A 27,146-nucleotide genomic window follows, 5' to 3' on the forward strand; every position below is an offset into this window, starting at 1 on the left:
TGGCGTTGAACGCCCAAATGGCTATCCTTACTGGCGTTGAACGCCCAGTGGATGCTTCTTTTTGGCATTCAACGCCCAAAATATTTCTTACTGGATTTTTCATGCCAGTGTGCTTCCAAATTCCCTTGTAACTCTGTGAATTCAAGCAATTGCTATTTTACCTTGAAAATACTTGACATATACCTGTAAAAATCAATTAATTAACAAATAAACTTTGTAAATGGCTGGGTTGCCCCCCAGCAAGCGCTTTTTTATTGTCTTTAGCTGGACTATTACTGAGCTTTAATCAAGTCTCAGTTTTGAGCATTCTTGCTCAAAATTGCTTTCAAGATAATATTTAACTCTTTATCCATTAACAATGAACCTTTTGTTAGAATCATTATCCTGAAGCTCAACGTATCCATATGGTGACACACTTGTAATCACATATGGACCTCTCCACCGGGATTTCAATTTTCCGGGGAATAATCTGAGCCTAGAATTAAATAGCCGAACTTTTTGCCTTGGCTCAAAGACTCTGGACGACAGTTTCTTATCATGCCATCTTTTTGCTTTTTCTTTGTAAATTTTTGCATTCTCAAAAGCATTGAGTCTAAATTCCTCTAGCTCATTTAACTGAAGCAATCATTTTTCTCTAGCTAACTTGGCATCAAGGTTTAGGAATCTAGTTGCCCAGTAGGCCTTATGTTCTAGTTCCACTGGCAAGTGACATGCCTTTCCATACACAAGCTGGTATGGAGAGGTCCCTATAGGGGTCTTGAATGCTGTTCTGTATGCCCATAGAGCATCATCCAGACTTCTTGCCCAATCCCTTCTACGGTTAATTACAGTCCGTTCCAGGATTCTTTTAAGTTGTCTGTTAGAGACTTCAGCTTGCCCGTTTGTCTGTGGATGATATGGAGTGGCTACCCAATGGCTAACTCCATAACAAACCAAAGCAGAGTACAGCTGTTTATTACAGAAATGAGTGCCCCCATTACTGATTAATACTCTAGGGGTACCAAATCTGCTGAAGATATGTTTCTGGAGGAATTTTAACACTGTCTTAGTGTCGTTAGTGGGTGTTGTAATAGCTTCCACCCATTTGGATACATAATCCACTGCCACCAGAATATAAGTGTTTAAGTATGATGGTGGGAAAGGCCCCATAAAGTCAATACCCCATACATCAAACAACTCAATCTCCAAGATCCCTTGTTGAGGCATGGCATAACTGTGAGGCAAATTGCCAGATCTTTGGCAACTATCACAATTAAGTACAAACACTGGGAATCCTTATAAAGAGTAGGCCAGTAGAAGCCACATTGGAGAACTCTTGTGGCTGTTCGCTCACTTCCAAAATGTCCTCCATACTGTGATCCATGGCAGTGCCAGAGGATCTTCTGTGCTTCTTCTTTAGGCACACATCTACGGATTACTCGTTCTGCACATCTCTTGAAGAGATATGGTTCATCCCAAAGATAGTATTTTGCATCCGTGATCAACTTCTTTGATTGCTGCATACTGTACTCTTTGTGTATGAACCTCACTGCCTTGTAGTTTGCAATGTCTGTAAACCATGGCACTTCCTGGATGGCAAAGAGTTGCTCATCCGGATAGGTTTCAGAGATCTCAGTAAGAGGGAGGAACGCCCCTTCTACTAGTTCTATTCGGGACAGGTGATCTGCTACTTGGTTCTTTGTCCCTTTTCTGTCTCTTATTTCTATATCAAACTCTTGCAGAAGCAACACGCATCTGATGAGTCTAGGTTTTGAATCCTGCTTTGTGAGTAGATATTTAAGAGCAGCATGATCAGTGTACACAATCACTTTCGATCCAACTAAATAGGATCTAAACTTGTCAATGGCGTAAACCACTGCAAGCAACTCTTTTTATGGGGTTGTGTAATTCTTCTGTGCGTCATTTAAAACACGACTGGCACAGTAAATGACGTGTAGAAGCTTGTCATGCCTTTGTCCCAACACTACACCAATGGCATGGTCACTGGCATCACACATTAATTCAAATGGTAATGTCCAGTCTGGTGCAGAGATGACTGGTGCTGTGACCAGCTTAGCTTTCAAAGTCTCAAATGCCTGCAGACACTCCTGATCAAAGATAAATGGCGTGTCAGCAGCTAGCAGATTACTTAGAGGTTTGGCGATTTTTGAAAAATCCTTTATAAACCTTCTATAGAATCCTGCATGCCCCAGAAAGCTTCTGATTGCCTTAACATTGGCTGGTGGTGGTAATTTTTCAATTACCTCTACCTTAGCTTGATCCATTTCTATTCCCTTGTTCAAAATTTTGTGTCCAAGGACAATTCCTTCAGTCACCATAAAGTGACATTTCTCCCAGTTTAAAACCAAGTTAGTCTCTTGGCACCTCTTTAGAACAAGTGCTAGATGGTCAAGACAGGAGATGAATGAGTATCCAAATACTGAGAAGTCATCCATGAAGACTTCAGAAATTTTTCCACCATATCAGAGAAAATTGAGAGCATGCACCTTTAAAAGATTGCAGGTGCATTGCACAGACCAAATGGCATCCTTCTGTATGCAAATACTCCAGATGGATATGTGAATGCTGTTTTCTCTTGATCCTGGGGATCTACTACAATTTGATTATAACCTGAATATCCATCCAGGAAGCAGTAGTATTCATGACCTGCTAGTCTTTCTAGCATGTGGTCTATGAATGGTAAAGGAAAATGATCCTTTCTGGTAGCTGTATTGAGCCTTCTGTAATTAATACACATACGCCACCCTGTAACTGTTCTTGTAGGAACCAGTTCATTTTTTTCATTATGGACCACTGTCATGCCGCCTTTCTTAGGGACGACTTGGACAGGGCTTACCCAGGGGATATCAGAAATGGGATAAATAATCCCAGCCTCTAGTAATTTAGTGACCTCCTTTTGTACCACCTCCTTCATGGCTGGATTCAGCCACCTTTGTGGTTGAACCATTGGCTTAGCGTTACCCTCCAATAAAATCTTATGCATGCATCTGGCTAGGCTAATGCCCTTATGATCACTGATGGACCACCCAAGAACTGTCTTATGTGTCTTTAGCACTTGAATTAATGCTTCCTCTTCCTGTGGCTCTAAGATAGAGCTTATGATTATAGGAAAGGTATCACCTTCTCCTAGAAATGCATATTTCAGGGATGGTGGTAATGGTTTGAGCTCGGGTTTAGGAGGTTTTTCCTCTTCCTAAGGGATTTTCAGAGGTTCTATTATTTTCTCTGGTTCCTCCAGATCAGGCTAAACATCTTTAAAGATATCCTTTAGCTCTGATTCGAGACTCTCAGCCATATTGACCTCTTTTACCAGAGAGTCAATAATATCAACGCTCATGCAGTCATTTTGGGTGTCTGGATGTTGCATGGCTTTGACAACATTCAACTTGAACTCATCCTCATTGACTCTTAGGATTACTTCCCCTTTTTGAACATTAGTAAGGGTTCAGCCAGCTGCTAGGAAAGGTCTTCCCAGAATGAGAGTTGCACCCTTGTGCTCCTCCATTTCTAGCACAACAAAGTCAGTGGGAAAGGAAAATGGCCCAACCTTGACAATCATGTCTTCAATCACGCCTGATGGGTATTTAATGGAGCCATCAGCAAGTTGAAGACATATTCGGGTTGGTTTAACTTCATCAGTCAACCCAAGCTTTTTGATAGTGGCTGCAGGTATTAAATTAATACTTGCCCCAAGATCACATAGAGCTTGCTTGGTACAAGTACCTTCTAATGTGCATGGTATCATAAAGCTTCCCGGATCCTTAAGCTTCTTAGGTAAGCTTTTCAGAATGACTGCACTGCATTCTTCAGTGAGGTAAACTTTCTCAGTTTCCCTCCAATCCTTCTTATAACTTAAGATCTCTTTCATGAACTTAGCATAAGAGGGTATTTGCTCAAGTTCCTCTGTAAACGGGATCTTTATTTCAAGGGTCCTGAGATAGTCTGCAAAGCGGGCAAATTGCTTATCCTGTTCCGCTTGGCAGAGTTTCTGAGGATAAGGCATTTTGGCTTTATATTCCTCATCCTTAGTTGCTGTAGGTTTATTGCCTACAGATGTGGGTTGAGAAGCCTTTTTAGAGGGGTTGTTATCAGCACTTGTATGTGTCTGACCTCCCAATGGCGTTCGAATGCCAAGGGTGGAAGCTGGAGTGGCGTTAGACGCCAGCTCCTTGCCTGTTTCTGGCGTCTGAACGCCAGAACTGAGCTTCCGTTGGGCGTTCAACACCGATTCATTGCTTGTTTCTGGCGTTGACGCCAGACCTGAGCATGCTCTGGGCGTTCAGCGCCAGCTTTCCACCCATTTTCTGGTGTTTGAGCGCCAGAATTATTCCTCTATGGGCTCTGACTGTCCTCATATGGATTTTGGGTGGTTTGCTCATTTCTTGGCTTCCTGCTACCTTGAAGTGAGGTATTTAATGTTTTCCCACTTCTTAATTGAACTGCTTGGCATTCTTCTATTATTTGTTTTGATAACTGCTGTTCTGTTTGCTTCAACTGTACTTCCATATTTTTATTAGCCATTCTTGTTTCTTGTAGTATCTCCTTGAATTTGGCTAACTGTTTTGTTAAAAAATCTAATTGCTGATTGAATTCAGCAGCTTGTTCCGCAGGACTGAGATCAGCAGTTGCTGTTTTAGCATCTTCCTTCTTAGGAAGTTCACTGCTTAGGTACAGGTGCTTATTCCTGGCAACTGTATCAATGAGCTCTTGAGCTTCTTCAATTATTTTTCTCATGTGTATAGATCCACCAGCTGAGTGGTCTAGAGAAATCTGAGCTCTTTCTGTTAGCCCATAGTAGAAGATGTCTAACTGCACCCACTCTGAAAACATTTCAGAGGGGCATTTTCTTAGCATCTCTCTGTATCTCTCCCAGGCATCATAAAGGGATTCATTATCTCCTTGTTTGAAGCCTTAGATGCTTAGCCTTAGCTATGTCATCCTTTTAGGAGGAAAATAGTAATTTAGGAATTTTTTTAACAGTTGTTTCCATGTCTTTATGCTGTCCTTAGGTTGGTTATTTAACCATCTCTTAGCTTGGTCCTTTACAGCAAATGGAAACAGTAATAATCTGTAGACATCCTGATCTACTCCCTTATCATGTACTGTGTCAGAAATTTGTAGAAATTGTGTCAGAAACTCTGTAGGTTCTTCCTGTGGAAGACCGGAATACTGGCAACTTTGCTGCACCATGATGATGAGCTGAGGATTCAACTCAAAACTACTGACTCCGATGGAGGGTATACAGATACTACTCCCATATGAAGCAGTAGTGGGGTTAGCATATGACCCAGAGTCCTTCTGGACTGTTCATTTCCACTTAGTTCCATGATGGAGCAAGGGAGATGATATAGATGTTGATATTATTTATTCTATTAAATATAAAAATTTATTTTTGAAATAGTAAAATAAAATAAAATAAGATAAAATAAAAATGAAATAAAAATAAAAATAAAAATAAAAAATTTGAAAATGTTTTGTGAAGATTTTCGAAAAAATTGAGGAGAGAGAGAAAGTGGTTAGGATATTTTTGAAAAAGATAATAAAATAATTTTTTTTAAATCTTAAGAGGGTAAGATTTGAAAAATTTTGAAATTGAAATCTGAATTTTTTAAAAAAAAAATTCGAAAAAGTAGCTTAAAAATAGTTAGAAAAGATAACTTTTTTTAAATTTTGAATTTTATGATGAAAGAGAAAAACACATAAAAGACACAAGACTTAAAATTTTTAGATCTAATGCTCCTTATTTTCGAAAATTTTGGAGGGAAAATACCAAGGAACACCAAACTTAAAAATTTTAAAATCAAAACACAAGAAAGACTCAAGAACACCTTGAAGATTCACAAGAACACAAGAACAAAAGAAAGAACACCAAACTTAAAATTTTTAGAAAACTTCAATAAAATTTTTGAAAATTATAAAAAGATTGACAATAAAACACCAAACTTAAAGTTTGGCACAAGATTAAATCAAGAAAAATCATTTTTGAAAAAGATTTTAAAAAGAAGATACCCAATTACCAAGAACATAGACCAACACTCTAGCCAATTGGGCAGTAAATGTAACACTTGTTTTGAATAGGTATATTATTTTTGGAAGACTAATGCTTTGGAAAAACACAAGCGAAACAAGAAAAGACACAGAACAAGAAAAATTAAAGATCAACAAGAAAAATCAACAAGAACAACTTGAAGATCAAAGAGCACAAATTCGAAAATTTAAAGGGAAAATATAAAATATGTAATTGACACCAAACTTAGAACAAAACACTAAACTCACGAAAAATTAAAAATTTGATAAAGAAAAATAATATTTTTGAAAAATTTTTGAAAAGGGAATAAAGGACTCAAAATTTAATGACTTTATAGCAACAAAAATAAATTATTCCTAATCTAAGCAATAAAATAAACCTTTAGTTGTTCAAACTCGAACAATCCCCGGCAACGGTGCCAAAAACTTGGTGCACGAAATTTTAATCCCAATATCAAAATCAAGATTTCTTATGATTTCGTACCACTAACCAGCAAGTGCACTGGGTCGTCCAAGTAATACCTTACGTAAGTAAGGGTCGAATCCCACGGAGATTGTTGGCTTGAAGCAAGCTATGGTTATTTTATTATTCTTAGTCAGGATACCAATAGGGTTCTTTAGTTTCGTATTTAGTAAAAAGGGCATAAAATAAATACTTATTGTGCAATAATGGAGAATATGTTGGAGTTTTGGAGATGCTTTGTCAGCTTTATTTCACCTTTTCTCTTGTAATCCTCTTCCCACACGCAAGGCTCCTTCCATGGCAAGCTATATGTAGGGTGTCACCGTTGTCAATGGCTACTTCCCATCCTCTCAGTGAAAATGGTCCAAATGCTCTGTCACAGCACGACTAATCAGCTGTTGGTTCTCGATCATGTCGGAATAGAATCCATTGATTCTTTTGCGTTTGTCATCACGCCCAACACTCACGAGTTTGAAGCTTGTCATAGTCATCCAATCCCAGAATCCTACTCGGAATACCACAGACAAGGTTTAGACTTTCCAGATTCTCATGAATGCCGCCATCAATTCCAGCTTATACCACGAAGATTCTGATTAAGGAATCTAAGAGATACTCATTCAATCTAATGTAGAACGGAGGTGGTTGTCAGGCACACGTTCATGGATTGAGGAAGGTGATGAGTGTCATGGATCATCACCTTCTTCATAGTTAAGCGCGAATGAATATCTTAGATAAGAACAAGCGTGTTTGAATGGAAAACAGAAGTAGTTACATTAATTCATCGAGACGCTGCAGAGCTCTTCACCCACAACAATGGAGTTTAGAGACTCATGCCATCAAAGAGTATAAAATTCAGATCTAAAAATGTCATGAGATACAAAATAAGTCTCTAAAAGTTGTTTAAATACTTAAACTAGTAACCTAGGTTTACAGAAAATGAGTAGACTAAGATAATTGGTGCAGAAATCCACTCCTGGGGCCCACTTGGTGTGTGCTGGGGCTGAGACATAAGCTTCTCACGTGCCTGGGCTGTTTCTGGAGTTGAACGCCAAGTTGTAACGTGTTTCTGGCATTGAACTCCAACTTGTAACCTGTTTCTGGCGCTGGACGCCAGACTGCAACATGGAACTGGCGTTGAACGCCAGTTTACGTCGTCTATCTTCGCGCAAAGTATGGACTATTATATATTGCTGGAAAGCCCTGGATGTCTACTTTCCAACCCAATCAATAGCACGCCAATTGGACTCCTGTAGCTCCAAAAACTCCATTCCGAGTGCAGGGAGGTCAGAATCCAATAGCATCAGTAGTCCTTTTTCAGCCTATATCAGATTTTTGCTCAGCTCCCTCAATTTCAGCCAGAAAATACCTGAAATCACAGAAAAACACACAAACTCGTAGTAAAGTCCAGAAATAAGATTTTTGATTTAAAACTAATAAAATTATATTAAAAACTAATTAAAATATGCTAAAATCTACATGAAAATACCCCCAAAAAGCGTATAAAATATCCGCTCATCACACGCCCTAGTGATGACTCTTCTAGGTAATTAGTTGGCGTGCCACGCCCAGCTTCTGGCGTGCCATGCCCCTTTGATGGTCTTCATTGTTGCTCTCTGGAATGTTGTACCAGCGTGCCACGCCTAGCTTCTGGCGTGCCACGCCAATACATTTTTGGGCGTTTGTTCCAAGTAGCACGCCTGCTTCACACGCCCACTTGTTTAGTTGTTTCCATCCCATTTTTGATGTCTTTTTTGCCTAAAATTCAACACAAACTCATTTCAAAGTAATGTACTATGATATTCATCAGTTAAGTCATGAATTGCAATGATCAAATGAGATTATGCCTCTTTTATGGTCCTTTTTATGCAAGAAAAATGGTAGATAATGTAAGTCAGCACATAGTGAGACAGCATCTGGGCCTAAGCTCTAGCACTCCATAGTGAGGTACCGTGCATCAATGCACTTGGGCCGCATCCGGAGTCGTCCTTGGGTCCAAAATGTCTCTGGTTCGGCAATGACTCGAAGAATAGATTTCCAATCAAACCCAAACTCATTCCGCCGACGCAAGACCTCTTGGTAACCATCCATTTCCTCCGGTACTGGTAAAACATTAAGCACTTGCTGAATAGCCTCTTCTGAAATCGGGACTTGCTTTTGGTGGACGTATACTGACTGAAGAGAAGGGAGGTGGTAATTGGTGTAAAATTCTACCACCCACGAGGGGTTGGCCTCTCGTGGTTTTTTCGGCAGAAACTCCCATCTTCGCCGCTCAATGCGGGGCAGAACACAATGAGCAATGTGGTCCGGAGGGGTGAGTAGGTGCTCGGCATGATAGTTCCTCTCAACCATGGTGGGAAACACGAGTTCACAGAAGCGGTAGGGGAAACTTGAGGCGTCCCTTGCCGGATTGCTCTTCTCTTTTTCATCAATAGGAGCGGGTGTTTTTGCTTTCTTAGAAAGGGGTTTAGCTCCTAGTGTTGGGTGCGCCTTATAGTTTGACTTTTGGGATGCCCTCTTTGTGGTCGATTTCTTTGACGACTTCTCCTTGCCTTTCTTGGTGGCCATCCTAAAAAAGGGAGGAAAAAGGGAAAACATTAACCCAAGAAATTAACTCATAGGAAACACATGCAAGTGGGAAGTAGTGCCTAAAAAGAAATTGCGTGCCTTGAGGACATGACAGCAGCACATGTGATCAAAGCAACTATAGAAATATGGGTCACAACACTTAGCATGGGATGCAAGAGTGAGTAAGGCATGCAATGAGGCATGAGAGGAGTAAACTCGAGCATCCAAAATAAAGAAATAAGTCATGGTAATTGAGTATCAAGTTGGAGTAAATTAAGCTCAATGCACTTAAAAGAGCACAAGTGTATGATGAGGAAGCACCAAATTGAGAATGTAAGATCAAAATGAACCAAAATGGTATAAGTGCATTTCCTCGAACACTTGGTGTGCAATATACAAGCAAGGAGCAAATATGAAGAACTCAATCAAGTAGAGCCCTAAAGTGAAGTACCAAACAACAACATAACACCACATAATTACAAAGACATCAAAAGATAACAAAAGGATCTATCAAAGAAAGGTAAAACTCAAGTTCAACATCCATGGAAAGATAATAAAAGAGGGAAAGTAAACAAGCAAAAACCAAGTAATAGAATCATGCAACTAAAAAGAAAAATAAGAGAGGAACAAAAAGGAACATGCAACTAGATGAAGAAAATTTCAAAAGAAAGCAAGAGATAAGAGGTAGAAGAAGTAGAACCTTGAGAGGGAAAGAGAGCAAGGTAGAGTGTTGGTAGAGGATGAGGGAAGGGAAAAAGATATAAGAGCCACCGGAGGTGGTGGTGGTCGCCGGTAAGTGGCCGGAGACAAGGGTGGAAGATGAGAGAATGAGAAAAAAGTTGATGGAAGAAAGAAGATAGAAGAAGGAAAGGAATTGAAGAAATGAAGAGAGAGGGCGCGCAGGTTTTAAAACTGCGACAAGCCACTGACGCACGCGCGCACAGCACGCTCGCGCGTCGTTCTGCAGAGAAGTGAGGGGCGCATACGCTTCAAAGGCGCATACGCGCGAGGAAAGTTGTGCCTAGGCACAGAGTTGGCACAAAGTAGGCCTAACTCTCAGGTTTTTGAACCACTAACGGCGTGCAGCACAGGCGACGCGTATGCGCACAGCACGCGTACGCGTGTATGTCCGAAGTGGCGACTGACGTGGACGCGTCATGCATGCTTGTGCGTGGGTCACACGCACAGAATAGGCACAAACTGGGCACAACTCTTTGGTTTTGGTACCAAAGAGTACAGGATGTACAACCGACGCGGGCGCGCATAGCACGCGTGCACGTGGGTTGGCGGAAAATCAATGGACGTGCAGGCGGCAAGAATGCTTACACGTAGGTTGCCTGGCGCAAAGTAAGCATAATGTTGGCACAACTTTTTGGTTTTTGTACCAGGATTTGTAAAACCATGCCGACACGCGCGCACTGCGCGCTTGCGCGTGGTTGTCCTTTTTTTTCAACACATAGAAAAATGCAATTTAACACATTCTTGGCATTCAATCAGCTAGATAAGTTGAGAAAACACTCACAAAATCATACAATACTCAAGAAGAGGCATTTTCTCAACACAACCAATACAACAAAATTCGCCAAGATTGATAAAGTCCTAATGAATACCACAATAATCTAACAAATTCAACAAAACCTATCATATCAAAACATATCAAAACAAGCTCAACAACATCAAGAATCACAAAATTCACAAAGACCCTAATGCTAGAAGCAAGTAAGTATATACAAGAACGATCATACCGTGGTGGGGTGTCTCCCACCTAGCACTTTTCCTTTACGTCCTTAAGTTGGACGGTCCTGAGCTTAAGCTTCCTCTCCTTTTGGTGCATCCTTAAGTAGGAGCACTTCCACTTCCTTAGGTGACTTGTAGCCATGATATTTCTTCACTCTATGGCCATTCACATTGAAGGTTGCCTCACTTTGAGGGTCAAACAATTCCACCACACCATACAGCTTAACCTCCTTCACTTTGAAGGGACCTTCCCATCTTGAACGGAGCTTTCCAAGCATGAATCTGAGCCTTAAGTTGTAGAGGAGAACTTTGTCACCTTCTTGAAAATCCTTCTTCCGAATATGGTGATCATGAAATGCCTTAGTCTTTTCTTGGTAAATCCAGGCATTCTCATATGCATCCATTCTAAGACATTCAAGCTCCTCCAGTTGCAATTTCTGGGCTACACCCGCCTTGGTGATGTCCATATTACACTGCTTCACCGCCCAATAGGCTTTGTGCTCAACTTCCACCGGAAGGTGGCATGCCTTACCATAGACAATCCGAAAAGGGCTCATTCCTAACGGGGTCTTATAGGCCGTCCTATATGCCCATAGTGCATCTCCCAACCGATAGCTCCAATCCTTCCTTTGTGGATTTACCACTTTCTCCAGAATTTGCTTAATCTCTCAGTTGGACACTTCCGCTTGCCCATTTGTCTGGGGGTGGTATGCATTTGAAACCTTGTGTGATATCCCATAGCACTTGAGTAGTGCTTCTACCTTCCTGTTACAAAAATAGGAACCTTGGTCGCTCACGATTGCTCGTGGCGACCCATAGCGGCACACAATATTATTTCTAATGAAAGAAATCACAGCATTAGCGTCATCAAGGCGGGTAGGTAACGCTTCTACCTACTTTAAGACGTAGTCAACCGCCAACAAGATATACAAATACCCACTTCAGTTAGGAAATGGCCCCATAAATTCTATGCCTCATACATCAAAGATTTTGCAAAATAACATCAGTTGTTGAGGCATTTCATCCCTTTGGGATGCATTTCCCGGCTTTTGACATCGGTGACATGACACACAAAATTGGTTAGCATCCTTGAATAGTGTTGGCCACCAGAATCCACAATCCAAAACTTTTTTAGCCGTCCGTTGTGAGCCAAAGTGGCCACCAAACTCAGACGAATGACAAGACTCAAGAATGGGTTAGATTTCAGATTCTAGGACACATCTACGAATTACTTGGTCTACTCCCTGATGTGCGGAAAACGATCCGACACAAAACTCACCGGCAAGTGCACCGGGTCACATCAAGTAATAATAACTCACGGGAGTGAGGTCGATCTCACAGGGATTGAAGGATTGAGCAATTTTAGTTTAGTGGATGGTTTAGTCAAGCGAATCAAGATTTGGTTGAGAGATTTGTGATTAACAGAATTTAAATTGCATGGAAAGTAAAGGGAATGGGTAAATTGCATGAAATTAAAGAGAACTGAAATTTAAAGTGCTGAATCTTAAAGAACAAGAAATTAAATGGCAGAAACTTAGAACGCAAGAAATGTAAATTGCAGAATCTTAAATTGCAAGAAATGTAAATGGCTTGAATTATAAAGGGACTTGCAGAAATTAAACAAGGAAAAGTAAATTGCAACAAACAGAGAAGTAGAAGATAACTTGGATTGAATCGGATCTAAAAACAGAAATGTAAATGAGATTGAAAAGCATTAAACAGAGAATGTAAAATTGGAATTTAGATCTCATGACCCAAGAGACTAGATAACCAAGTCTAGATCTCAATGCCTTCCTAGATCCAACAAGAGCAATTGCAAAGGAGATGAAGAATTGTAAATTGCAAAGAAAGTAGAAGACAGAAGCAATTAACCGAAACTGAAATTCAAGTGTGCAGTAAATAAAGCAAAGAGATCTCAGGATGAGATTGAAACAGAATTCCTTCAATTCTCCAACCCAAGATCCAAGCAAATGTAATTGAAATTGAAAGCAAGAAAGCTAAGAGGAAGGGAATTCAATTCTCCTTCCCCATGACTTAGAAATTAAAATTCACTCTAATCCAAAAGCTCTCCGAAAACTCTCTATGAAAACTAAAGGAAAAGCTCCCCGAAAAACTTAAATCCTATGCTATTTATACACTTTCTTCAAATGGTCTTCAAGCCTTGAATTGGGCCTTTGCTCTTGATGGAATTGGGTTGATAGAGGCCTTGGTTGATTGCTCTTGGAGTTGGGGAGAGAACCAAAGTGAACCGGGTTTGGAATCATGAAAGCTTGAGTAAAAGTTTGAGTAAAAGTTTGAGGCAAACTTTTACTCAAACTTTTCATACCAGCCACCCCATCCTTGCTGCTACCAACGTTTGGGCTAAAGTTTGGGGTCAAACTTTTGCTCAAACGTTGGCTCCCCCTTGCACACTCATGGCGCCAATGTTTGCCAAAAAGTTTGAGGCAAACGTTGGCGCAAACTTTTGCTCTCCAGGGTGTGTTGTTCATAGCGCCAACGTTTGCCAAAAAGTTTGAGGCAAATGTTGGCGCAAACTTTTGCTCTCCTGGGTGTTGATTTATGATGCCAACGTTTGCCAAAAAGTTTGAGGCAAATGTTGGCTCAAGCTTTTCTCCCAAAAGTTTGCGCAAAAGTTTGAGGCAAACTTTTGGTCAAGCTTTTTGCTCCCTGGTTCATTTTCACTTATTCCAAAAGTTTGAGCTAAAGTTTGAGGCAAACTTTTGCTCAAACTTTTTGTCCTCTCTTCCTCCTAGCCATTCCTTCTTGCTTCAACCTTTCTCCAAGCTTTCTTCACCTATCATTAATCAACCAAACACATCAAAGCTATGCTCAAAATCATGAGATATTCATTCTTTCATAATATGTGACAATTATAGCATAAAACCTCATGAAGTTGCATTAATTCATCTATGGTTGATTAAATCAAAGGAAACATGAAAATCTACCCAACTGGCTTGCTTATGGCTCAAGAAAGTGCATAATTCAATTGAAAACAAAAGAAAAAGGCTAGTGAAACTAGGCTAAGATGACTTGTCATCACAACACCAAACTTAAAGCTTGCTTGTCCCCAAGCAAGAAAGGACTTATGCTCAAAGGTTCTTCCAATTAAGACGGATTGAAGAATAACTTGTCAGGTCCTGTGAGTGAAGTGATTAAGTGACAGTGGGGTGAACTCTAAATCATATGCTCATGCAAGGGCTTCAGTGCTCACTAGTCCCTACATCTTGGGAGTCTTAGGTCTTAGGATTTCCATCCAAATGGTATCATGGAGATCTCTTTATATGTAATCACCTTGAAGCAGCTTATAGTTTCTTTGCTTTGGCCTTGACTCTAAGTGTCATGTCTCAAAGCGACTCTTTAGATAAGCTTTCAATCAATACTCCTAAACCAGTTGGTTTTAAGGTATTAGGTGTTAAAGCACCCCTAAGGATTTACTTGCTCAAGCCTCTCTCTTTGACACAACTCAACCACAATCATTTACTAGGTTAACAACTCTTTGAGTTTTGTTTCTTCTTTCTTTTTCTGCCTAGTATTTGATGCTCAGAGCCTTGGGCCATGTTCTTTTTTTTTTTTTTGCTTTTGTATTTTCTTTATTTTCTTTTGTTTTGTTTGCTGCTTCTTGGATCAATAAATTTTTGAGAATCTCCACAATACTTCTTTGAACTTCATGTCCTGCCTATGAGCTCCCATGCAAGTTTTCATAAGCATGCAACCTCAATACATAATCACACAACTGGAACCACCACTTCTCCTAATCTTTTGCTTGCCTCAAAACTGTTTAATTCCTCAATCCTTCTTTACAAAGAACTATCATGTGATGCATTTTTTTGACATATTGAGTGCAAACAGGTTTTGGAGAGTATAGTGTTGTAAATGATCAAACATCTTGATTATTGAATTGCAAAAAAACTATACTATGCAGTCAGACAGGGGTATTATGTAATTTTCAATTTAGCAGCATCTGATACAAAATAATCACTGAATAATACAACCTTTTGGAGTTTGCTTGCTGCCCTCTTCCTCATCATCATCATTGCTGGCCTTCACATTTCTCTTTCATTCCCTTGATTGATGATGCTTAATCTTTCCAAAAGCTTGCATGATGCTCTGCAATGATATTGAAAGTTGCTTGTTCCCCAAGCACTTGAAAGAAGAAATGGTTAGCTTGCATGATTTATTTGTGGATTTTTGAACTTACTTTGGTGTGGGAACACCAAACTTAGTACCTTGCCAATGGTTCTCATGCATCAAATTAACCATGTGTGAAATTCTTTTTCTTTTTTTTCAAAAGCAATAAAACTGAAAACTAGGAAACAGCAAAATAGTTAACTAGTTCATCCAATATGCTTGAAGCCAGCATTATGCAGAAAGTGGGAATGTGTTTTATGATGGGATTTTGGTGGAACACCAAACTTAGAATCCTTCATTCTCCTTTATATTGTTTTGGTGTGCAACACCAAACTTAGCTTCTTGCAATCTAGATAAAACTAATTAACCTTTTTATTGAAATAGATATGAAAAGATGGTTACCTCCGGTTGGGTTGCCTCCCAACAAGCGCTCTTTTATTGTCACTAGCTTGACATCCTCTGTGCTTACTCAGCTCAGATCCTGAGCTTCCTTCTCCTTGTCCCATTGTCCTCCTAAGTGAGGCTTTGCTTTGTGATGCTCATCCTGGATGAGTGATTCTTTTCTTTTAGCCCTCTTCTCATTCATTTCTGTGAGGTTCTTAGCTAATTGTTCCATTTGCCTCTCAATTCTCCCGAGTGAGGCCTCTTGGTGTTTACTTATTATCTCTTGATGTTTCATCATTCTCTCTACTAAGATCTCCAGATTGGTGATCCTCTGAGAGTCTTGTGAGATTGGTGGGTTGTGGGGTGTTAGGTGTTGGAAGGGTGAGTAGTGTGGTGGTGTGTAGTGATTGTTGTTGGTATGGTGGTGTTTTTGCAGGTTTGGGAAATTGGGGTTGTTGTAGTTGAAGTCCCTTTGTTCCTGATGTTGAGATTCCCTCATTCTTAGATAAGAATGTGGCTTCCATGGTGGAAATTGTGCATTCACTGTAGTAGAATGGAGAAAATAAATTTGTCTAGCTATTGACTCCAATTGTTGCTGAGTTCGCTGGTGTAGCTGTTTATTTTGATTCATGACTGCCTTTATTCCTTCAAGATTCATTATCTCCTTTTCTGAAGTTGCATTCTGTGGGGTCTCAAATGAGTGTTGGTTATTGGCTCTATTGTCATTGAACTCTGCAGTTCCTTGGCCAGCTGCTGTTGCTTTGAGTAGGTCATCTGAGAAGTAATCCACCGCTCTTCTTGTTTCTGGGGTTAATCCTTCATAGAACGCTTGGAAACCCACTTTGTTATTTGCTTTCTTGTATCTTTCCCATGCTTTGAACAATGGTTCTTCCTCTCCTTGTATGAATGGATGTATTCCCTCTTTCATCTTGATGTTTTGTTGGGATGAGGAGAATTTGGCTAGAAATTTGGCAACCAAATCATCCCAACTAGTGATACTTCCTTGGGGAAAAGTTTCAAGCCATTGTGCCGCTTCATCCTTCAGTGAAAAAGGAAATAGCAAGAGCTTATAGGCATCATGATTTATACTATCGAAGTTGACAACACCACAGGTCCTCAGAAAAATGGATAGGTGCTGTTTAGGATCCTCCAATGGATTTCCACCATAGGAACAATTGTTCTCTATTAGTGTAATGAGTTGCGGCTTCATGTTGTGGTATTCTTCTTTCTCAGAAACTCCTTCGTCAATGATATCCTTCCCTCTGGCTGCTCTTCTTTCCTGTGACATATAAATCAACAACGGAACACACAGTGATTCTCTTGAAAATTGAGTGTAGTTAGTTGAGACAAAACTTCAAACAGTTAGTGGGTTAGTCAAAAATTAAAGAAAAAAAATGCTTGATCTAGATCTCCACTTCACTTAATCATTGTCAATCTAATCAATCCCCGGCAACGGCGCCAAAAACTTGATGTGCGGAAAACGATCCGACACAAAACTCACCGGCAAGTGCACCGGGTCGCATCGAGTAACAATAACTCACGGGAGTGAGGTCGATCCCACAGGGATTGAAGGATTGAGCAATTTTAGTTTAGTGGTTGGTTTAGTCAAGCGAATCAAGATTTGGTTGAGAGATTTGTGATTAACAGAATTTAAATTGCATGGAAAGTAAAGGGAATGGGTAAATTGCATGAAATTAAAGAGAACTGAAATTTAAAGTGTTGAATCTTAAAGAACAAGAAATTAAATGGCAGAAACTTAGAACGCAAGAAATATAAATTGCAGAATCTTAAATTGCAAGAAATGTAAATGGCTTGAATTATAAAGGGACTTGCAGAAATTAAACAAGGAAAAGTAAATTGCAACAAACAGAGAAGTAGAAGATAACTTGGATTGAATCGGATCTAAAAACAGAAATGTAAATGAGATTGAAAAGCATTAAACAGAGAATGTAAAATTGGAATTTAGATCTCAGGACCCAAGAGACTAGATAACCAAGTCTAGATCTCAATGCCTTCCTAGATCCGACAAGAGCAATTGCAAAGGAGATGAAGAATTGTAAATTGCAAAGAAAGTAGAAGACAGAAGCAATTAACCGAAACTGAAATTCAAATGTGCAGTAAATAAAGCAAAGAGATCTCAGGATGAGATTGAAACAGAATTCCTTCAATTCTCCAACCCAAGATCCAAGCAAATGTAATTGAAATTGAAAGCAAGAAAGCTAAGAGGAAGGGAATTCAATTCTCCTTCCCCAAGACTTAGAAATTAAAATTCACTCTAATCCAAAAGCTCTCTGAAAACTCTCTATGAAAACTAAAGGGAAAGCTCCCCAAAAGACTTAAATCCTATGCTATTTATACACTTTCTTCAAATGGTCTTCAAGCCTTGAATTGGGCATTTGCTCTTGATGGAATTGGGTTGATAGAGGCCTTGGTTGATTGCTCTTGGAGTTGGGGAGAGAACCAAAGTGAACCGGGTTTGGAATCATGAAAGCTTGAGTAAAAGTTTGAGGCAAACTTTTACTCAAACTTTTCATACCAGCCACCCCATCCTTGCTGCTACCAACGTTTGGGCTAAAGTTTGGGGTCAAACTTTTGCTCAAACGTTGGCTCCCCCTTGCACACTCATGGCGCCAACGTTTGCCAAAAAGTTTGAGGCAAACGTTGGCGCAAACTTTTGCTCTCCAGGGTGTTGATTTGTGATGCCAACGTTTGCCAAAAAGTTTGAGGCAAACGTTGGCTCAAGCTTTTCTGCCAAAAGTTTGCGCAAAAGTTTGAGGCAAACTTTTGGTCAAGCTTTTTGCTCCCTGGTTCATTTTCACTTATTCCAAAAGTTTGAGCTAAAGTTTGAGGCAAACTTTTGCTCAAACTTTTTGTCCTCTCTTCCTCCTAGCCATTCCTTCTTGCTTCAACCTTTCTCCAAGCATTCTTCACCTATCATTAATCAACCAAACACATCAAAGCTATGCTCAAAATCATGAGATATTCATTCTTTCATAATATGTGACAATTATAGCATAAAACCTCATGAAGTTGCATTAATTCATCTATGGTTGATTAAATCAAAGGAAACATGAAAATCTACCCAATTGGCTTGCTTATGGCTCAAGAAAGTGCATAATTCAATTGAAAACAAAAGAAAAAGGCTAGTGAAACTAGGCTAAGATGACTTGTCATCACAACACCAAACTTAAAGCTTGCTTGTCCCCAAGCAAGAAAGGACTTATGCTCAAAGGTTCTTCCAATTAAGACGGATTGAAGAATAACTTGTCAGGTCCTGTGAGTGAAGTGATTAAGTGACAGTGGGGTGAACTCTAAATCATATGCTCATGCAAGGGCTTCAGTGCTCACTAGTCCCTACATCTTGGGAGTCTTAGGTCTTAGGATTTCCATCCAAATGGTATCATGGAGATCTCTTTATATGTAATCACCTTGAAGCAGCTTATAGTTTCTTTGCTTTGGCCTTGACTCTAAGTGTCATGTCTCAAAGCGACTCTTTAGATAAGCTTTCAATCAATACTCCTAAACCAGTTGGTTTTAAGGTATTAGGTGTTAAAGCACCCCTAAGGATTTACTTGCTCAAGCCTCTCTCTTTGACACAACTCAACCACAATCATTTACTAGGTTAACAACTCTTTGAGTTTTGTTTCTTCTTTCTTTTTCTGCCTAGTATTTGATGCTCAGAGCCTTGGGCCATGTTCTTTTTTTTTTTTTGCTTTTGTATTTTCTTTATTTTCTTTTGTTTTGTTTGCTGCTTCTTGGATCAATAAATTTTTGAGAATCTCCACAATACTTCTTTGAACTTCATGTCCTGCCTATGAGCTCCCATGCAAGTTTTCATAAGCATACAACCTCAATACATAATCACACAACTGGAACCACCACTTCTCCTAATCTTTTGCTTGCCTTAAAACTGTTTAATTCCTCAATCCTTCTTTACAAAGAACTATCATGTGATGCATTTTTTTGACATATTGAGTGCAAACAGGTTTTGGAGAGTATAGTGTTGTAAATGATCAAACATCTTGATTATTGAATTGCAGAAAAACTATACTATGCAGTCAGACAGGGGTATTATGTAATTTTCAATTTAGCAGCATCTGATACAAAATAATCACTGAACAATACAACCTTTTGGAGTTTGCTTGCTGCCCTCTTCCTCATCATCATCATTGCTGGCCTTCACATTTCTCTTTCATTCCCTTGATTGATGATGCTTAATCTTTCCAAAAGCTTGCATGATGCTCTGCAATGATATTGAAAGTTGCTTGTTCCCCAAGCACTTGAAAGAAGAAATGGCTAGCTTGCATGATTTATTTGTGGGTTTTTGAACTTACTTTGGTGTGGGAACACCAAACTTAGTACCTTGCCAATGGTTCTCATGCATCAAATCAACCATGTGTGAAATTCTTTTTCTTTTTTTTTCAAAAGCAATAAAACTGAAAACTAGGAAACAACAAAATAGTTAACTAGTTCATCCAATATACTTGAAGCCAGCATTATGCAGAAAGTGGGAATGTGTTTTATGATGGGATTTTGGTGGAACACCAAACTTAGAATCCTTCATTCTCCTTTATATTGTTTTGGTGTGCAACACCAAACTTAGCTTCTTGCAATCTAGATAAAACTAATTAACCTTTTTATTGAAATAGATATGAAAAGATGGTTACCTCCGGTTGGGTTGCCTCCCAACAAGCGCTCTTTTATTGTCACTAGCTTGACATCCTCTGTGCTTACTCAGCTCAGATCCTGAGCTTCCTTCTCCTTGTCCCATTGTCCTCCTAAGTGAGGCTTTGCTTTGTGATGCTCATCCTGGATGAGTGATTCTTTTCTTTTAGCCCTCTTCTCACTCATTTCTGTGAGGTTCTTAGCTAATTGTTCCATTTGCCTCTCAATTCTCCCGAGTGAGGCCTCCTGGTGTTTACTTATCATCTCTTGATGTTTCATCATTCTCTCTACTAAGATCTCCAGATTGGTGATCCTCTGAGAGTCTTGTGAGATTGGTGGGTTGTGGGGTGTTAGGGGTTGGAAGGGTGAGTAGTGTGGTGGTGTGTAATGATTATTGTTGGTATGGTGGTGTTTTTGCAAGTTTGGGAAATTGGGGTTGTTGTAGTTGAAGTCCCTTTGTTCCTGATGTTGAGATTCCCTCATTCTTAGATAAGAATGTGGCTTCCATGGTGGAAATTGTGCATTCACTGTAGTAGAATGGAGAAAATCAATTTGTCTAGCTATTGACTCTAATTGTTGCTGAGTTCGCTGGTGTAGCTGTTTATTTTGATTCATGACTGCCTTTTTTCCTTCAAGATTCATTATCTCCTTTTCTGAAGTTGCATTCTGTGGGGTCTCAAATGAGTGTTGGTTATTGGCTTACTTGTCATTGAACTCTGTAGTTCCTTGGCCAGCTGCTGTTGCTTTGAGTAGGTCATCTGAGAAGTAATCCACCGCTCTTCTTGTTTCTGGGGTTAATCCTTCATAGAACGCTTGGAAACCCACTTTGTTATTTGCTTTCTTGTATCTTTCCCATGCTTTGAACAATGGTTCTTCCTCTCCTTGTATGAATGGATGTATTCCCTCTTTCATCTTGATGTTTTGTTGGAATGAGGAGAATTTGGCTAGAAATTTGGCAACCAAATCATCCCAACTAGTGATACTTCCTTGGGGAAAAGTTTCAAGCCATTGTGCCGCTTCATCCTTCTGTGAAAAAGGAAATAGCAAGAGCTTATAGGCATCATGATTTATACTATCGAAGTTGACAACACCACAGGTCCTCAGAAAAATGGATAGGTGCTGTTTAGGATCCTCCAATGGATTTCCACCATAGGAACAATTGTTCTCTATTAGTGTAATGAGTTGCGGCTTCATGTTGTGGTGTTCTTCTTTCTCAGAAACTCCTTCGTCAATGATATCCTTCCCTCTGGCTGCTCTTCTTTCCTGTGACATATAAATCAACAACGGAACACACAGTGATTCTCTTGAAAATTGAGTGTAGTTAGTTGAGACAAAACTTCAAACAGTTAGTGGGTTAGTCAAAAATTAAAGAAAAAAATGCTTGATCTAGATCTCCACTTCACTTAATCATTGTCAATCTAATCAATCCCCGGCAACGGCGCCAAAAACTTGATGTGCGGAAAACGATCCGACACAAAACTCACCGGCAAGTGCACCGGGTCGCATCAAGTAATAATAACTCACGGGAGTGAGGTCGATCCCACAGGGATTGAAGGATTGAGCAATTTTAGTTTAGTGGTTGGTTTAGTCAAGCGAATCAAGATTTGGTTGAGAGATTTGTGATTAACAGAATTTAAATTGCATGGAAAGTAAAGGGAATGGGTAAATTGCATGAAATTAAAGAGAACTGAAATTTAAAGTGCTGAATCTTAAAGAACAAGAAATTAAATGGCAGAAACTTAGAACGCAAGAAATGTAAATTGCAGAATCTTAAATTGCAAGAAATATAAATGGCTTGAATTATAAAGGGACTTGCAAAAATTAAACAAGGAAAAGTAAATTGCAACAAACAGAGAAGTAGAAGATAACTTGGATTGAATCGGATCTAAAAACAGAAATGTAAATGAGATTGAAAAGCATTAAACAGAGAATGTAAAATTGGAATTTAGATCTCAGGACCCAAGAGACTAGATAACCAAGTCTAGATCTCAATGCCTTCCTAGATCCGACAAGAGCAATTGCAAAGGAGATGAAGAATTGTAAATTGCAAAGAAAGTAGAAGACAGAAGCAATTAACCGAAACTGAAATTCAAGTGTGCAGTAAATAAAGCAAAGAGATCTCAGGATGAGATTGAAACAGAATTCCTTCAATTCTCCAACCCAAGATCCAAGCAAATGTAATTGAAATTGAAAGCAAGAAAGCTAAGAGGAAGGGAATTCAATTCTCCTTCCCCAAGACTTAGAAATTAAAATTCACTCTAATCCAAAAGCTCTCCGAAAACTCTCTATGAAAACTAAAGGAAAAGCTCCCCGAAAAACTTAAATCCTATGCTATTTATACACTTTCTTCAAATGGTCTTCAAGCCTTGAATTGGGCATTTGCTCTTGATGGAATTGGGTTGATAGAGGCCTTGGTTGATTGCTCTTGGAGTTGGGGAGAGAACCAAGGTGAACCGGGCTTGGAATCATGAAAGCTTGAGTAAAAGTTTGAGTAAAAGTTTGAGGCAAACTTTTACTCAAACTTTTCATACCAGCCACCCCATCCTTGCTGCTACCAACGTTTGGGCTAAAGTTTGGGGTCAAACTTTTGCTCAAACGTTGGCTCCCCCTTGCACACTCATGGCGCCAACGTTTGCCAAAAAGTTTGAGGCAAACGTTGGCGCAAACTTTTGCTCTCCAGGGTGTGTTGTTCATGGCGCCAACGTTTGCCAAAAAGTTTGAGGCAAACGTTGGCGCAAACTTTTGCACTCTAGGGTGTTGATTTGTGATGCCAACGTTTGCCAAAAAATTTGAGGCAAACGTTGGCTCAAGCTTTTCTCCCAAAAGTTTGCGCAAAAGTTTGAGGCAAGCTTTTGGTCAAGCTTTTTGCTCCCTGGTTCATTTTCACTTATTCCAAAAGTTTGAGCTAAAGTTTGAGGCAAACTTTTGCTCAAACTTTTTGTCCTCTCTTCCTCCTAGCCATTCCTTCTTGCTTCAACCTTTCTCCAAGCTTTCTTCACCTATCATTAATCAACCAAACACATCAAAGCTATGCTCAAAATCATGAGATATTCATTCTTTCATAATATGTGACAATTATAGCATAAAACCTCATGAAGTTGCATTAATTCATCTATGATTGATTAAATCGAAGGAAACATGAAAATCTACCCAATTGGCTTGCTTATGGCTCAAGAAAGTGCATAATTCAATTGAAAACAAAAGAAAAAGGCTAGTGAAACTAGGCTAAGATGACTTGTCATCACTCCCCTCCTCCATAAGTGAGGGTCAACCCAAATATAGTATTTGGAGTCACTCCTTAACTTATCTCTTTGATGTTTTGAAAAGTTGGGTGGGTAGATCTTAGCAACCAAGTAGTTCACCATGGGAGCAAACCAAGGAAAGCTATCCGAAATAGCATGCAAACTATCCAAGGGGAATGAGTCATTAATCGGAAATGGGTCATATTTAAGATTTTCAAGGTGGCTTAGATAGTCCGCAACTAAATTCTGTGACCCACTTTGATCCCTAATCTCAATGTCAAATTCTTGCAAAAGCAAGATCCAACGTATGAGCCTAGGTTTTGACTTATTCTTTGTCAGCAAATACTTTAAAGCTGCATGATTCGTGTATACCATCTTGGAACCTAGCAAGTAAGATCGAAATATATCCAATGCATGAACAATGGCTAAAAGCTCTTTCTCGGAAGTGGTATAGTTGGATTGCGCCGCATCTAATGTCTTTGAGGAGTAAGCAATGATGTAAGGGAGCTTACCATTGCTCTGTGCAAGCGCGGCACCTACAACATGATTTGACGCATCGCACATGATCTCGAACGGTTGCGTCCAGTCAGGGCCCCTCACAATTGGTGCCGTGGTAAGAGCTCTCTTTAACTCCTCAAATGCTTCCGCACAAGCACTATCAATCTCAAAGTCCACGTCCTTTTGGAGTAGGCGCAACAATGGCAATGCAATTTTGCTAAAATTCTTGATAAAGCGCCTATAGAATCATGCATGTCCCATAAAGGAATGGACCTCCCTCACAGATGAGGGGTGAGATAAACTGGTAATGACATTAACCTTGGTAGGGACCACATAAATGCCCTTGTCAGAAACTACGTGTCCTAACATTATGCCTTGTCTTACCATGAAATTGCACTTTTCAAAATTTAGAACAAGGTTAGTGTCAACACACCTAGCTAAGACCTTGGCCAAGTTCTCGAAACAACTATCAAATGAAGTTCCATGCACACTGAAGTCATCCACAAAAACTTCCAGACAACTCTCTATAAGATCGGAAAAGACACTTGTCATGCACCGCTGAAAAGTGGCGGGTGCATTGTGGTGCACGAAATTGTGATCTCAATGGCGCCAACAACTTGGTACGCACAATTGTAATATCACTCTTTTTCACAACTTCGCACAACTAACTAGCAAGTGCACTGGGTCGTCCAAGTAATAAACCTTACGTGAGTAAGGGTCGATCCCACGGAGATTGTCGGTATGAAGCAAGCTATGGTCATCTTGTAAATCTCAGTCAAGTAGTTTCTAATGGTTATAATGGTTTTCGAATATAAAGATAAATAAAGCATAAAATAGAGATAGAGATACTTGTCTAATTCATTGGTGGGAGTTTCAGATAAGCGCATGAAGATACTGTGTTCCTTCTGAATCTCTGCTTTCATCCAATCATTCTTACTCCTTTCCATGGCAAGCTGTATATTGGGCGTCACTGTTGTCAATGGCTACCTCCCGTCCTCTCAGTGAAAATGGTCCATATGCGCTGTCACCACATGGCTAATCATCTGTCGGTTCTCGATCATGCTAGAATAGAATCCAGTGATTCTTTTGCATCTGTCACTATACCCAACACTCGCGAGTTTGAAGCTCGTCACAGTCATCCCATCTCAGATCCTACTCGGAATACCACAGACAAGGTTTAGACTTTCCGGATCTTAGGAATGGCCGCCAATAATTCTAGCTTATACCACGAAGACTCCGATCTTTCGGAATGGAGGCTAAGAGATACGCGCTTAATCTAAGGTAGAACGGAAGTGGTTGTCAGGCACGCGTTCATAGGTGAGAATGATAATGAGTGTCACGGATAATCACATTCATCATGTTGAAGTACAGTGAATATCTTAAAATAAGAATAAGCTGAATTGAATAGAAGAATAATAGTAATTGCATTAATACTCGAGGAACAGCAGAGCTCCACACCTTAATCTATGGTGTCTAGAAACTACACCGTTGAAGATACATAAGTGAAAATAAGATAGGCATGGTCGTGAGGCCAGCCCCCAATGTCTAAGGACTAACAATAATCAAAGATTTTCCAAAAGATCGTCCAAAGATCTCTCCACTGATCAAAATACAATAGTAAAAAGTACTATTTATACTAGACTAGTTACTGGGGTTTACAGAAATAATTCTTAGTGCAGAAATCCACTTTCGGGGCCGACTTTGGTGTGTGCTTGGCCTGAGCTTGAGCTTTACACGTGCAGAGGCTTCTCTTGGGGTTAAACTCCAAGTTGTAACGTGTTTTTGGCGTTTAACTCTGGTTTGTGACGTGTTTCTGGCGTTTTACTCCAGAATGCAGCATGGAACTGGCGTTGAACGCCAGTTTGCGTCATGTAAACTCGAATAAAGTATGGAGTATTATATATTGCTGGAAAGCCCAGGATGTCTACTTTCCAACGCAATTAAGAGCGTGCCATTTGGAGTTCGAAAGCTCCAGAAAATCCATTCCGAGTGCAGGGAGGTCAGAATCCAACAGCATTTGTAGTCCTTTTTTAGCCTCCTATCAGATTTTTGCTCAGGTCCCTCAATTTCAGCCAGAACATACCTAAAATCACAGAAAAACACACAAACTCATAGTAAAATCCAGAAATGTGAATTTTGCATAAAAACTAATAAAAACATCCCTAAAAGTAGCTAGATCCTACTAAAAACTACCTAAAACAATGCCAAAAAGCATATAAGTTATCCGCTCATCATAACACCAAACTTAAATTGTTGCTTGTCCCCAAGCAACTGAAAATCAAATAGGATAAAAAGAAGGGAATATACTATAAATATCAAAATATAAATGAATATTAGTTCTAATTAGATGAGCGGGACTTGTAGCTTTTTGCTTCTGAACAGTTTTGGCATCTCACTTTATCCTTAGAAGTTTAGAATGATTGGCATCCATAGGAATTCAGAGTTCAGATAGTGTTATTGATTCTCCTAGTTAAGTATGTTGATTCTTGAACACAGCTACTTTTATGAGTCTTGGCCGTGGCCCTAAGCACTTTGTTTTCCAGTATTACCACCGGATACATAAATGCCACAAACACATGACTGGGTGAACCTTTTCAGATTGTGACTCAACTTTGCTAAAGTCCCCAGTTAGAGGTGTCCAGAGCTCTTAAGCACACTCCTTTTGCTTTGGATCAGGACTTTAACCACTCAGTCTCAAGCTTTTCACTTGGACCATCATGCCACAAGCACATGGTTAAGGACAGCTTGATTTAGCCGCTTAGGCCTGGATTTTATTTCCTTGGGCCCTCCTATCCATTGATGCTCAAAGCCTTGGATCCTTTTTTACCCTTGCCTTTTGGTTTTAAGGGCTATTGGCTTTTTCTGCTTGTTTTTTTTCGTAAGCTTTGTTATTCACTGCTTTTTCTTGCATCAGGAAACAATTTCATGATTTTTCAGATTATCAATAACATTTCTCTTTTTCATCATTCTTTCAAGAGCCAACAATTTTAACATTCATAAACAACAAGATCAAAAATATGCACTATTCAAGCATTCATTAAGAAAATAAAAAGTATTGTCACCAAATCAATATAATTAAACTAATTTCAAAGATGAATTCGAAACTCGTGTACTTCTTGTTCTTTTGTATTAAAAAATTTTTTCATTTAAGAAAGCTGAAGGATTCATGGAATTATTCATAGCCTTAAGACATAGTTACTAAATACTAATGATCATGTAGTAAAGACTCAAAACATAGACAAACATATAGCGTAAAACCGAAAAACAGAGAGATAAGAACAAGGAAGTTAAGGAATGAGTCCACCTTAGTGAGGGTGGCGTCTTCTTCTTGAAAGATCAATGGTGTCTTTGAGCTCCTCTATGTCTCTTCCTTGCCTTTGTTGCTTCTCCCTCATAGCTCTTTAATCTTCTCTAATCTCATTGAGAATGATGGAGTG

The 27,146-nt window shown here is 39.5% G+C and overlaps 1 protein-coding gene across 1 annotated transcript; it reads right to left on the minus strand.

Moving 5' to 3' along the window:
* Positions 1 to 10,863: 10,863 nt before the first annotated feature.
* On the minus strand, positions 10,864 to 11,349 carry LOC130979471 (uncharacterized). Its single transcript, XM_057902924.1, has one exon. It carries the CDS (start codon positions 11,347 to 11,349, stop codon positions 10,864 to 10,866), a length of 486 nt encoding a protein of 161 aa, XP_057758907.1.
* Positions 11,350 to 27,146: the final 15,797 nt, after the last annotated feature.

The sequence above is a fragment of the Arachis stenosperma genome, chromosome 1, assembly GCF_014773155.1.
Source record: "Arachis stenosperma cultivar V10309 chromosome 1, arast.V10309.gnm1.PFL2, whole genome shotgun sequence".
Taxonomy (NCBI): Eukaryota; Viridiplantae; Streptophyta; class Magnoliopsida; order Fabales; family Fabaceae; genus Arachis; species Arachis stenosperma.